Source organism: Dermacentor variabilis, chromosome 9, assembly GCF_050947875.1.
Source record: "Dermacentor variabilis isolate Ectoservices chromosome 9, ASM5094787v1, whole genome shotgun sequence".
NCBI lineage: Eukaryota > Metazoa > Arthropoda > Arachnida > Ixodida > Ixodidae > Dermacentor > Dermacentor variabilis.
The window spans coordinates 89,167,235-89,181,713 of NC_134576.1; the positions used below are offsets into that span (position 1 = coordinate 89,167,235).

Below are 14,479 nucleotides of genomic sequence, written 5' to 3' on the forward strand. Positions count from 1 at the left end.
CCTCATTCTAGTTCTGATTTCTAATTGGCTGAAGCGATCCATAGGTTTCGCTTCCCTTCAGATAGATGAGACCAACGCTCAGTGGCCGTCTGGTTGTACCCGCCGTCGTCTGCTGCGCGCGCGACCGTGAAGGGGAGGGGGTTGGGGGACACCCCTGAATGATTTAGTGTCTCATCCCCTCTTACCCCCCCCTATCCCATGCAACCTGTCTCGTCTCTGCCGAAAGACGAGACCACCGCTCTGGCTCTGCGTACCCGCCCGGGCTCTTGAAGAACCGTCCCAGAATAGTGTCCGTGGGGTCTTCGTCACAAATTCGGTCGTCTGTCGCGTCGTCTGCTGCCGACTTCTGATTTGTTTTTTTTTCTCTCTCTCACGTTTCTGTCTCACGCGTCTCGCGCATCGAGTTCGGCCAGTGACTATGCTTCATTGCACGAGCGGGTTTATGGATGCGCCTGCGCCTGCCCGGCCCGTTGCGTCACAACCAGTCTTCGAGATGCTTCATATACTTTCGAGAAGGATCGGTCGCAGTCCGAAACACACCGACAGGCAACGAAAGAAAGAGGCCCGCGTGGCAAGTTCGTCTCTGCGTAAATCTCTCCGGCGTTCCCCTCCTTTCTTTTTTTTTTTTCAGCCGTCGTGTTTAGGCTTACACTTGCTTGTTTATTTGTCAATCGTCGGCGTCAGCGAAAGCCCATTTGGCATGGTCCGGCTGAAAGCATAGACTCACTCTAGCAGTGATTGCTTCTCTGTCTCCGTTTTTTTTTTCGGTTTCATTGAATTTTCTTTGTTCTCGCCGAATGCAATCTCTCCTGCCCGTGCGGCACGAGTCATTTTTTTTTTTCTTCCCAAGTCTATTTCTGACGCGAATTATTTCGCCCGGCATCTTTCTGTGACGGTGTAACCCCCACCCCTGAACAAAAAAAAAAAGAGAAAAAAAGTAAATAGACAAGTCTGGGGCCGTTCTTGAAACTCTCGGAGTTACGTCACGCCGTGACGGAAGAGTGAGGCTGCATGCGCGAGTGCCCAAAAGCGAACCCTCATAACTCGTGCCCGTCGCTTCACTACGGTGAGTTCGACGAACCGCTCGCGCGTTTTCTTTTTTTTGGCAGCCAGTATTCTATACCTGCCGTGGCACAGCCCTCCCACCCCCATTTCTCCTCACTTGAAATTTCAGCGCTTACTTAGCGCGCGAAGTTCCCAGTGAGCCAGATTGAAAGCGAGCGTATGCAGTCTACGGGTTGCATCGCATGGGGGAACCGACGCACGGACAACACGTGACGAGAGTAGACACGACACTTTGCTGTCACCCTGTCCCGTTATCTTCGCTTGTGTGTCCGTTTATTTGGCGTCTTTGTATTTTACGATAAAGACACTTCACTGCCCGAGCCCTTCTTTCGCTTGAGCCTGTGTTTGCCCGGGCGCCGATTACCTACACTGCGCAATCCATACCAATTTGCCCAGCTTAGCGCTCTTCTACGATGCATTATTGGTGAGATGTACCTTGAACATGATGCTTTATTTTCGTTTTGAAAGGAACTTCCGCGGCAGATATTGGTTTATTTTAATAATAGAAAAGACAAATAAAGAAAGCGGCATGCTTCTGCCTGAGAACAAGAGAGATAGAGACGGAGTCAGGCAGTCCAGGTGGTCTATAAGGATAACAGAATGGAAAGCGCAGTCGAGGAGGGCAGAAAGAAGGGTAGGCGCTGTCGTGACATTAGGAAACATGCTGGAGTAAGATAGTGTTCGGCTGATGCTGGACAGAGATGATTGGAGATCTCTGGGAGGGACTTTTTTCTTATATTGGACTCAGAATGGGATATAACGATGATTTTGAGCCTGAATTAGACAAACACCAGGCGTAGATGAAGGAAACTTTACCAGTCTGTCGACTTTCATAATATAGTAATGTGAGGGGTCGAGGTGCTAGTTTCTTGATCTTGTTCAACTGTACCCTTTTCGCATGCGCATAGGAGGAGGATTATGCTTGCTGCGGGTGGATCTGGCCTTGCAATGCCATGCCGGCAATAGCCCGAACGTTTCATTTTACCTTTTGTGAATTAAGTGTGCCAAGGAGTTGCATGTGGCGTGAGCATACCCCCTTATATCCTTAGCATTCTCACGGAGGAATAAGCAGAGCTGCGATAAGAACCAACGTCCGACTATCTATATTTCACAATGCCCCGTCTTACTACGCCAACTGATTAGTCGCTATTGACATGTGCTTTTAAACGTCAGTAATCGCTGGACAATTTGGTCTCTCAAAGAAAATTTCAAGAAACTCCAAGAAACCAACCGTCCACGTAGCCCGGACGGCACGTCATCCTAAGCGCGACCCCCTCCCGGCAATTCGCATCGCTGGAAACTCCTGCGCACTGATCGGACTCGTAATTCAGTACATCTCAACAAGCGTTTTTCTATAGCACTGGACGACCTAACCCAACAGGAACATTTTGATGCCGTACGTGTGCCGGTAGTGCTTTGAAAACGACCTAGACATCCATGGTCCGAGATATCGATCAAAGCGGTTATCACTGTTCACATCTCTCTGTGCACCCGAGTTGTGACCTCGGGTGATTGTACCTGAGGGCGACGCCCTGTCTCTTTGTGCCAGGTAGCACACATTTACAAGGACCACACCATCGGAAACCTGCTCAACATCGCCGTCGTCAAGCTGCTCATCATGGAGGAGGACGAGGTGAGTTCGCAGAGTTCACTACAGCTTCATTCGATGGCCTCCGAAATGTTCAGCAGGCGCGGAGAAACTTTGCTTTCGGAGGCTATTGATGTTCATATATCGCTCGTTGTCCACGCGGACACTCTAGCAGGGTGAATTTTCTGGGTTATTCGGTTATCCATTATCGTGAGGGCACAGAGCGAGGGTTAAACGAGGGCAGGACAAGCACCTCGCTTGTCCTGTCTGCGTCATCATATCCTTCGCGCTCTCTCCTCACGATAATGGGCACTATAGGTGGCTGTCTGAATACCGCCGCACTAGGTCTTGCTCAGTCCTTCACTAGCCTGCCGAATCAGTGAACCTTGCGTTACGTTCACCTTCGGAAAAAGTGGCACAGACGATGGCGATATCCAGAGAAGGCTAGACCACAAGGCAAGCACATGATGACGGTTCGAACATGCCCTGCTGTCTAGTTTTATGTGTCGTCTCCTCTTGCGCCACTTCTTTCAAGAGGAACTCGTGCCCACTAGACCAAAAAGAAGTCCTAATTCGCATTTCATGTATTAGTTACCTTGCGAAGTACTACCAGGGTCCTGATTTAGCCGGTGAAACGATTTCTAATTTCAATGACGTGTCTGGCTGCCGCTGTCCTGCTTCTGTTGCGTGCTTTCGCCTACTCTGTCTTATCTTATTACGTCACATTAGTACTGCGGCGGTAAAAAAAAAAGTTCTAGTGTTGTTGTCCATGAAGCCTTTTTCACAGTTAAGTCACTTCTCCGGGCTGCTTGTAATTCAGGCGAGTGCAGATTCTGGATCTGCGCGTCGTCAAAGGTCAAGGGTCGTCACCTCTTAACCCTATAGGTACAAGTAAACAGCTAAAATTCAGTTGCCCATTTTAACCACACAAAGCACTACGTATCATTTTTCATATGCCAAGCTTGATACTAAAAATTTTGCTTTACGCGTGGAAAACATAACTGTACCCATATTAAAGTTTTTGATGCGCTGATGCGAATTAAGCTTCAGCTCAGGGAACGGATTACTGGAATCAATAATTTTAACTCAAATATCAGTGCCTTCTTTATTTTACGAATGCATTCCGCTAGGCCAGAAACAAAGCTGAACGAATTGTTGCAATTTTTCTTCATATAGACCGGCTTTAAGGGGTTAATTTCTTTGTTCTCGTGCATTCAATCTCTATGAGAGTAACCACGAAGCGCTCCTGAATAAACTGAAATTCCTAGAATTCACTCTTGAATATCTGTTTCTGTAGGAGCCCCTTCCCGACTTGCAGCTCGCGAAATGTGAAAATTCAGTCACGCCTTCCCAGCTTTGGACTCAACACTCGGGCACATCTCGGCCAGGCAACCGCACCACCGACACGTTACCGATAACCGTGTGCCACATGGAGTCATTGTTCTTACGTCTTCGTCAGCTCGGCCTAGCAACGGGAAAATTCGGCAGTGGGTTACACAGTCGGTGAAACGTACTTAAATTTGTACGCAGGCATTTCGAGAAGTGTCCGTTTTCTTTTTATTTTTTTTCCCCTGTTCTTCTCACAGTTGGTGCCGGTATACGACTATATATATACAGACCGCTGCAAACACACGCAGGCGGCGGCGGGCACTGTTCGTGCCGCGAACCGATAAATTTCCGGGTATCGATCACCGCCTGTCTTCCGGCGTGGCGCCGACGCCCGTTCACTGAGCCGCTTCTCGCCTTAGTTGTCGCCGTCGTCGGGACACTCGGAGGACCGACCGGCACTTTGCCTTCCGGTCCTATACCACGATCCTATCACGGCACACCCTATAAGTTTGCGCGACAGTGTCAGAATTGCGTCTTATTTTGCCGAACTGTCTATTCGATAGACCCACCGCGTCCTGTTGGGTGTCCGCGGCACGATGAAAAAGGCAGACCGGAAAGCGAGCGCAGTGATTTATTATTACCCTCCCCCCCCGGTCCCTCCCCTTACACTGCTTGTCTAGCGTCCGTCGTAGAGAAGTATATTAGATGGCGGAAGTGCCGGTGAGGCGTCCGCGTCAAGAGCCGTATTATCGTGCAGCGTTCCGTTCGGTTTGCACTGGTTCGGCTTGCAGTGGGCGCGTTGAAACGCGGAAGGCGATTGCACCCCGTCGCATACCCTGGCGCATCAGCTTAATGCAATCAGGCAGACTTGTTCATCGACGCTCGTGCGAGCGCGTCGGAAATGCTGTCCCTCTCCCTCTTCAATGCAATGCGCTACAGCGTGCTCATGCAAAATGACTAAAAATTGATTTCACCATCTGAACCTACACCCGCGACCGGAGCTCGAGGCGACGCGTTCACACAAGCTTGGGGCGCTAGAAAGATGGCGCAGTTCTGTATATCGCTGAAATCGCGTAAACGTGGCTAACGTCTGTCATCGCTTGCTTTTTCTTTCGGAATCGCATATCCCCGTAACAACTGCACAGTTCTTCCCCCTAATCAAAACTCAAAATTTCATTACGCATTTATGCGCGTTGAACGTCTCTCGCACTTGCCCGTAAAATAGCCGATGCTGTCGACGCTCGTATTGGTTACCGTACCGAGAGCGTGCTGCTCGCGCGTGCCGACTGAGAACGCGCGGATGCGCAGTTGCTTGCACTCATGGTTGCCCGCGGCGCAGGACAACGACATCATCTCCCCGAGCGCGTCCAACACGCTGAAGAACTTCTGCCGCTGGCAACAGCAGCACAACCACCCGGACGACAGCCACCCGTACCACCACGACACGGCCATACTGCTCACCAGGTAATTCCCACGCTGCCCTCCATCGCTTGGCGCTTGACCCGCCTGTAAGAACTGGGTGGTTCACGTCCGTTCTGGCGCTTTAAGCGGGCCTCCGCGATCCACGGCGCGCGCGATAACCTCCGCGCACGCCGCCTATCTCGGAGGCTGCGGTTTGTTTAAGAGTTAGAGTACTGATTAAAAAAAGAAGTGTTTGCGTACCGTCCGAAAGCGTTTTTAGATTGGAGGCCGGGTGTACTGTGGACTACAGTATCCAGATACGGAAGTGATGTACAGCAGTTTTGTCTAGCCGGAATGGCATTGTTCAGTTCGGTTTACTTTTGTTTTCGCCTCCTCAATTGCCAAAAAAGCTGTGTCAAACTGCTTGATGTGCCCGAGGAGCCACTGGCAGGCGACAGGGCGCAAATAACAATAAAAACCCCTCTTTGGGGACCAAACATCGGTAATATTAAACAAGACGCAGCTGATTAGAATTGGTGCACGGAACGGAATTTATACGAAGCAATGTGTGACACTGAAGTAGAAGCAAGCGTGGACTTTTGTGTTATTTGCCGTGTCAATGTTGGAGGAGCCCAGTGTTGAATTACCTATAGGCGGGCATTATTTTTTCTCTGGGGAGGTGGGGGGGGCGAGGTAAATGTGATTGCTTTACATTTCTTAGCATTAATGCGAATGTCATTCTTTATCGACTAATCCAGTAGACTTTTGAGATCGTTATTTGCAAAAGATTACGGAGTAGCCATGCTCTTCTTAAAACATTATGCTTGCGTTACCAGCCTACAAAATAAATTGCGCGTACACATCAATTCTTAGCAGCGTAATTTACATTGTTGGAGAGGTTATGCTGTATTTCTTTATTTCTTTAATAAGCATTGCTTTGTTCTTGTCTCTCGCTTGCTCAATTTCACGTTTTGAGTATTTGTTGTCGTTCAAGTCTCGATTGCACGCAGTCGAGTGCTTTCGCTCGACGTTGGGTTCAAAGATTTCCGTGCGCGCCAACGTCATAAGGAGCAACGTCATAGCAGTACGCCTAGGAGTTTGCGCAATCTCTTGTGTGGCGTGCTGTGTTTCTGAGTAACGTTGTTTTGTAACACTTTCTGCCTTTCCTTTTCTTGAAGAGAAGACTTATGCAGACTGCCCAAGACATGTGACACGCTTGGTAAGTGGACACCCCACCCCCCTACGACTCCCACGACTATTCAGTGAAATTGTTGCCACACTTGTTTACCGCCCACAGTGATGCCCGTTGTAAAAACGATATCGGCGATAGCTGCTTTCTGCTTAACGTATTCAAGGCGCGAACGCGCGGACAAGCAAGGACGAGGGTGACAGAATGACAGAACGATGGCGAACAAGGAAGGCGTTTGTGTAGCGTTGTCGTCCGTCTCCGCTGCGTTCTTTCTTTCTTTCGCGTGCGGGAGCATTTGAATATTGAGCTCGTTTTCGGGTAGCAAACCATACACAAGACGCTAAACGTGCGAACATTTCGCATTTTCTGTTTTTGTTGTTGTCGTTTCGTAACTTTCTTGCCCGTTATATATGACTGAGCCCAGATTTCAGGGAAATGTATCTAATCAGCCCGTATATTTTGCTGGGGTGTGCGACGTATCCGTGTCAGTATTTGTCATAAGGCACGCGGAATCGCGCGAAGTAGCGATAGTAAATGAAAGGGCATACTCGACAAAAGCTAACATGCCCTGTCACGTGAGTTAATGGAGGCATGTTACAACAAGAAAGAAGAGAAACGCTTATGGCCTTTCGCGGCACTGAACATAAATTCTTCGACAGTAAGTTTGAATAATCATGCATTTTGGGAACTACATTGTCACGCGCTTATAAAAATTGATAAGTTGCGTACGAAAAGTGAACTTGTCTGCTGTGAAATGAACTTAGTTGCAAACGATGATCTTTTCTGTATTTTCGTTACTACGCATCATTCGTTCGCATCATTTAGTACCATGACAAGTGTGAACCGACTAGCTCGCAACAAGCTGTGATGTGTTAATATTTCTTGAGAACGTCTGTCCTTCAGTGAGAGAGCTTCTTCTTAACCTCGACAATGACAGTACTTTTTCATATAAAGTGGTTTAGATCTTAAAGTAGAACACCGTGGGTGCCCACACACCCGATGACCAAGAGCTTAAAGTAACATTCTAGCATAGCAGTAAAGTAACCGTTTATATATTTTTTGAGAACTGGTAGAATATTTCTTGCTGAATAAAGATCCAAGAAACCTAAAGTACCACGAAGAAAAATACGAACACACGTGCCGGAGTGAAAGTTCAATCGTGCCAATCGAATATATGTACATCCGTTGAATAATTAATAAAGTGCAGACTAAAAAAATGAAAAAAAGACATGCAAACTTAGGATAGGCGCTCGTGCTTGTTGTGTTTCCTGTTCATCCCCCTTGTTTTCTTGCGACCGTCATCAGCAATAAATGAAGTCACGCGAACTTGCTCAACCTTTTGATTTTCTGGATGTAACATCTGGTTGCATATAAGCTGTCAATTTATATTTATACAATGAAATGTTCCGTGCCAATGAATTGGCTGAAAATTGTCGCAGAGGTTATTTCATGCTCATTGAAATGGCTCGCTGTATGCTCACTGTGTGTTCCTACATACAGTGGACTGTGCGTCGCAGGCGTCGGAGCGCGGGTACTCATGAATGTTATTGCGTAACTGCTGGGCAGTTGGCGATCAAGCTTTTCGTAAAGACTGCATTTGCAGTGAATTTAGATTTATACTGCTTCTACGATTGTTACCCGTTTCGCACTCAACAAATCCGAAGGGAGTGTCATCTACTGCGATGTTCCTCGAAAATTCTTCGATTCCACCGAAGCGAAGTGGTGACGCCATTGGTCGCGGCTACTGTGAAAACACGGTGTTTTGCTGTAGCCGTGACAGATGGCGCCACCGTTTTGTTGCAGCGGAATCGATATGTTTTGAGTGGCGCCAACGCTCACATACTATTCCGGATTTTTATTCGCGTCTTCATCTGGGCGATACTGGTTAATGCCCGCAAACAAGGTACTAAATTAAGCTCCCTACACAATTCCGCGCCTGTGCGAGATTTAAGCGAGCGCGAACGACCCAGTGGTTAAGCAGAAGTAATTATGAGTACCTGGCGTTGCTATTCTGCAGTTGAGATACCTGATGCCTCGAGCATACGTGCACGCATTGCGGCCAAATGTGTTGCATTCTGTTGGGAGGCTGCGAGGCTGAGTTCAGTTTATGTTTTTCTCGTCTCCCCGTTCTTTTTTTTTCTGGCCAGGGCTGGCTCAGTCTGGCATGATCTGCGACCCGCATGGGAGCTGCGCCGTTGTCGAAGATAACGGTCTCAGCGCAGCCTTCACCATCGCCCACGAGTTGGGACACGTGTGAGTGTCTTTGCCGTTTGTGTTATTCGTCACCGTCGGGAGACCACTGAGAGTCTCTCTCTCTCTGTCTCTCAATAATGGCCTAGCGATGCGCGCAGCGCGACCTTTTTACTTACTACAACACACCATGTATGGCGCACTTGTGCTTTCCAGTGCAGTTTGCGTGTAGGAAGCAGCTGCGCCGTAGAAATCGGAAGCCGAAGGAAGTGGGAGAACGAACGTATTCGTTGGTGTCATACCGAGCCCACACACACACACACACAAAAAAGGCAGTGCGCCTCCTAACGTCAGTATCCGGTAATTCCGCATATGACTGCGTAGTCCTATGAGTTAGCAGCAAGTACCTCACGCGACGACGCGCTTTATTGCCGAATAAAATAACTTCCGCTTGTTCTCCAAGGTCCACCGCGGTGGCTGAGGGACGCGTTCGTCACTCAAATCTGCATGAGGCTGAGTGGTGCAGCGCGAAGTCGGACAAGGGACACGGAAAAACGAGGAGAAGCGCTTTGCGTGCGTCTCTCGCCGTGCGTGTCTTGCGGTGCGTCTACCGCCGTGATGCGCCATTTTGCCTTGCTGGCTCACGAATGTTTCGCTTTCACCGATTCTCACAGTGCGTGGGATCGGCATGAATTTGCATTCTCTCTCTCTCTGTCTTTCTTACGGCATTTTTGAGTGCGACTCTGAGAGTCACCGTGGGGTAATGCGGAGCCCTCCAATACGACACTTCTCGTAACCGCTGTATTCCTTTGCGTCGTTCAAACTCCAATAAGTAACCCGCAGAAAGTTTCGCGGGATATTCTGGCTTGTGCGAGTGTTGACGCGAATCGAGACGAACCTGTAACAGTCGCATACCCATGCCTAGTGTGCCTTGAGAGCTGGCTTCTCCGCAGCAAGGGTGTACGTAGGGTGAAGCCCGCTTCTGGGTCCCCCTTCGCTTTACACGCGGTGGGCAGGCGTAGCGGAGGACGACATATCGGAAGCATTCGTTCCGTTTGTAACCGATAACTTTAGCGCTGTAATGGTAAGAAATTTTCTGTATAAGTGAATGCACACGACATAGTAGACGAACCCACGCCCTTTAGACGCTGGCGCTCGCCCTATCGTACCGGGAGGACATCGGCAAGCGCCGTGCGCTGTCCGGTGGCTCGTGATATGTCATGCAGTGCACGGGCGCCACATGCTGAATTTCGTTAATGAATGCAGCGCCCGTAAGAGTGTTACTGATGCGGCATTCGTTTTTACTCAAGCCACTTCAACGTGTTTTTCACGCATTGGAGCTTTGTCATCGCGCAATTTTCTTAGGAAGACGACACTTTTCAGCCCACATTGCTCAATATAATACTTTGCATGTCTGCTTGCTTCGTTCGTCTAGGGGGAAAAAGCTATGGTTTAATTCGCACCTCGTCACCCGCGAAATGAGCTGCTGCAAGAAGGCAACCGGTAAACTGTAGCCATGTAACAGTCTGTACAAACCTGGCAAACAATGTTTGGCAATGTTTTATGGAACGATTCTGGCCAAAGCATAATAAGAAATCAATATTACTGCGGTTGCTGTGAAGGGGCAAAACTCGAAAGAACACGAAGCAGGAAGTTTTACATAACTTGAGTTACAGCAAAGCACGTTAAACGAAAATGTAGTGCAAGCCACCAAGTCGCAGTGTAGAAGGCGAATATAGCTATTAACAATAATTTCACGTTGTAATGTGTAAACGACCATTGAGGAACTAGTGTTCACTTGACATACGGCGAAACGAAATATCGAACAAAATTTCAACCGAAATTATCTGTTCGAGACGATGTGGCATGAAAAAGAAAAATTTAAAAGAGAAAAAAAGAAAAAGAAAGTTTTTATTTTATTGATGACGATTTAAAATATAAAGGTTTTGCCCTTTGAGGCGCATCTAGCTTGTGCTCAAAGAATAGCCGGTTTTGGCCTCGCATGCATTTCTTTTCTTGAATACTCTGCGCTCTCTTCTTTCCTGCCAATAATACTATGTGACGCTTACAATGCCCATGCCTTTCGTTATCTGAAAGTTCAGGGTGAGCAGAGTTAAGGAAAGGGAACGTGGGCAAGACAGATGACGATTTCTGTTGCGGGACGAGACGAGCCCTAAAGCGCGTGAATTCTTCTCAGATTGCACGCAATCGCAGCACATGCGAAACCTTAAACACGGGCAGTAGAGAAACGCGCATTTGCCATCGCTTGACCAACATCTTTCAGCACTTTCACTCAAAGTTCCTCTGTCTACATTCTTTCCCTCAGAACTTTTTGTTGGGCTAGTTGGTGCATGTTACTAAAGTACTAAAGCGGCAAACAGACGACACAAGAAGCGCTCGTCCGTGTCTTTTCTTTAGTACTTCAGTAACATGCACCAACTAGCCCAAGAACAAGTTCGTCTGGAAAAGCGCTCGTCCGTGATTCTTTCCCTCGCCGGGTGTCTCGCAGCCTGAACATTCCCCACGACGACGACCAGAAGTGCGCCAAGTACCGGCTGGCCAGTCAACCGCTGCACGTGATGGCCCGCATGCTGGACTACAACAGCCACCCGTGGTCCTGGTCCGCGTGCAGCCGACACTACGTCACCAACTTCCTCGAGTGAGTTGGCTACGCATTGCGTATCTTTAGATGGGGCGACATCACGCTAACTTCTGAAAAAAGAAAAGCAACTCCCATGTGGATAATGAAGTCTATTAAGCTAGTCCACCTCACGCGGTGAAGCACCTTTCTTTTCCCTCACGGTCACTGTTATCTTTCTTCCGAATAATTTGTAGTCTGAATCGTCGAATGAAGCGCCTGTATTTTTAAATTTAGTTAGAATGTCCACTCGTATTGTCTGGAGACGGAATTATGCATTATTCACCCTTTACCATTTTTTTCTTTTGCGTGTTGCTTTAGCTTTTTGGTTTCGTTTCAGTGGGTCATGTTCTCTTATCGAGATTTTTTTTTAACCGCCCGATTCTTGTCTCCACTACGAGTACACGCTATGGTTAAGCATCATCATCAGCATATTCTCCTTGTGTGGCTTATTCACTACGGTGGGTAGGTGCCAGAGAATCCGAGATGATCATCATGCTGTCATCACCACCTGCCAGACATCTCAAAACATTATCTAAATTCTCCTGGATATCCTTGTGTATTCCGTTATGCTACACTTTCCTGGTCGGCTTCTTGTTCCTGGCCAGATTTATCAGGGGCATTGTGCATCCTAATCTACCTCAGAAGAGATAATCGGACTGCTGGCATGCACGGGGATAGGGAAAGGAAGGGTACACGGCTGCAGGTTGTTCTTTTTCTTCGCCGTTTTGCTTCTTTCTCGCGCGGAAACCGGAGAGTGTTTGGCGTTTACACGATGATCTTGCGTCGGGGTGCGAGTTGGAGACTGCAGCGAACTCGCATCCGGGCCAACTTTGCTTAAGCGCCAATGCGGAAGTGGAGCGAGCGAAGCAGGTTTCGGTTAAAGCTAGTTTGTGATCGGTTACGCAAACAGCCTGCGAAAACCAGACGCGGGTGCACGGCAAAAGGGTGGCGCCGTGGCGCCGTTCTAGCACCGGTCTCCGGCGTGCAGCATGTCTTGCTTAACCGTCTTTATTTTCTTTTCCTCGCTATACCGGTAAACAGGCACCGGAGACTCAACAGATCTCCACTTGCTAACGCAGCGCGTCGCGAGGTATTGGAAGCTCCGCGATTTTTCTCAAGGCCAGAGTCAGCCCCCAAAGGGGCGGTATCTTCATGAAGTTAAGCGCTAGCTACCCGTGGCAACCACACGTGCTGTATTTCAAACAAGGTTCTCGGCGTCGGCGCGTCCGTATTGCGTCGCTCGATAACTGCGCTGTTATCCACGTTGTAATCCACGTTGTAATCCATGTTGTAATCCATGTTGTAATCCATGTTGTAATCCATGTAATCCATGCGCTGTTCCTTTTTATGTGCTTGTATTTTATCGGGCAAATTGTCTCCTGTAGTTGGCATGATGGTGCGGCTGAGACCTCTTTTACCTTACAGAATCAAGGTTCTTGTTTCTAACACCCTATTTTTTTCTACACTTTATTACTGTCTGCTTGTCACGTACGAATCTAGAAAAGATACATATGCTTAAGAAAACATTTTTGCGAGTACTATTTAACCTGCCTTACAATGCCCACACATCAGACTTATTTCCGAAAGCAAATATAATACCTGTGTTTAACCTTTATAATTACAAGTTAAGTCAAGCTTGCAAACGGGAGGTAAAAGAGAACTGAAATTTTCGTCATGAATTATCTGCTCTCACCAGGAACACACATTCTTACATCACAAGGTGTACGGAACAGTGGAAGGTAGTCACTCCGCGTGCCAATTATTCTACACGAAAGATATCATACACACTACCAACACTTTTAAATTTGTTTCTGAAATCAAGTCTTGATATTTGTATAACTGATGTACGAGTTTTAAGTGAACATTTTTGTCACTCAATCTTTCTTCAATAACTGTAGAGCGTTTTTCAGGTAATTTCTGTTTCTGCGTTTATTTTTTGTGCATATTTGACATGTAGTCAATTGCTCTGTATGTATATATCTCCTGTTCAATCGCTGTTTGCTTTGTAAAGGAGGCTGCGGGCTCTAGTCAGGTCGCTTACCTCTAAAGCGACTTTTACCCGCAGTCTCCTCCATCATTGATGGAAATAAAGAATTTATTATTATTATTATAAAAGAGTACAAAGTGGTGTGCATTTCGGCGTCCTTAAACGCGGTGTGAAGCAGACGAACCGACGCGTGGCGCAGGACGCCTGAAATGCGTCGCATGTAGTTGTCACTGTTACGCACAGAATATTTTATTTGGACGAAAGCACTACGTCGAAGATAATTGTTCAAAACCTGTTCACCTGGGTGCACTCAACGCTCTGACCGCGTTATATAACGACGGGTCGTCCGTTCAATAACCGCGGTGGTGAGCATGTAACGAAAGCGAAGGCTGATCGCGTCGCCATAAATACATGTCTCGAAAATGACCTCGAAGTGCCGTACGTTGGGCTGTGTTCGGATTGTGCCGCGAACTTCTCGTATTAGGCTCTGCTCCGATTACGGCACGAGGCTTCCGTATACGGGTCTTGGAATGGCGGTTTGCGCGTTCGCTCGCACGCGATGGCTTACGTTATTCTACGCGGGTCTGGCATTCAAGCTTAACGAGCATTGGCTTGCAATTAACGTTAGTTGAAAGGTATAGCGCTTGTCCTGCGTATTTCTTCCTGCTTCGTCTCTCTCTTTGTGCCATCCGAAGTTGTGTCGTGCAGACTGCAGCTTTGCCCAGGCTTGAACGACTGCCGTAGCAGACGTACAGAATTCCCGCTCGCGTACTTTTGTCGGATCAGCCGCGCGGTGCTTTGAAAATGAAGGCTGTCGTGTGATTTAACACTTTTCTAGCTCTGAACCGCGGTGGCAGTTCCCGTATCACCTATACCACATGGCATTTGCACGCGACCTAGCCTATTACAAGTTTCGTCTGGTTGGTTTCTTATTTAAGTTAAATGCGTGTAGCGAGATGTTGGCGCCTCGCAGAGAAGCTCGATACTCCTTTACTTCAACGTGACGAAAAAAAACACAATGTGAGAAAAAAAAACGCTTTGCGAGAAATAAAGTGGCAGCGACATGCTAGAAGCAACTAAGGAAGCTTT

General features: G+C 47.9%; 1 protein-coding gene across 6 annotated transcripts in view; it reads left to right on the forward strand.

Moving 5' to 3' along the window:
• Nucleotides 1-14,479, forward strand: part of AdamTS-A (ADAM metallopeptidase with thrombospondin type 1 motif A) — a 383,945-nt gene that overhangs the window by 311,184 nt on the left and 58,282 nt on the right. For 5 of the 6 annotated variants that reach the window (XM_075668702.1, XM_075668703.1, XM_075668705.1 and 2 more), the window contains exons 5-9: nt 2,615-2,698; nt 5,322-5,446; nt 6,562-6,602; nt 8,720-8,825; nt 11,272-11,421. In XM_075668702.1, the coding sequence (XP_075524817.1) occupies nt 2,615-2,698; nt 5,322-5,446; nt 6,562-6,602; nt 8,720-8,825; nt 11,272-11,421 (506 nt within the window). The remainder of the gene's footprint in view (nt 1-2,614; nt 2,699-5,321; nt 5,447-6,561; nt 6,603-8,719; nt 8,826-11,271; nt 11,422-14,479) is intronic. The other variant, XM_075668708.1, reaches the window with a different exon arrangement.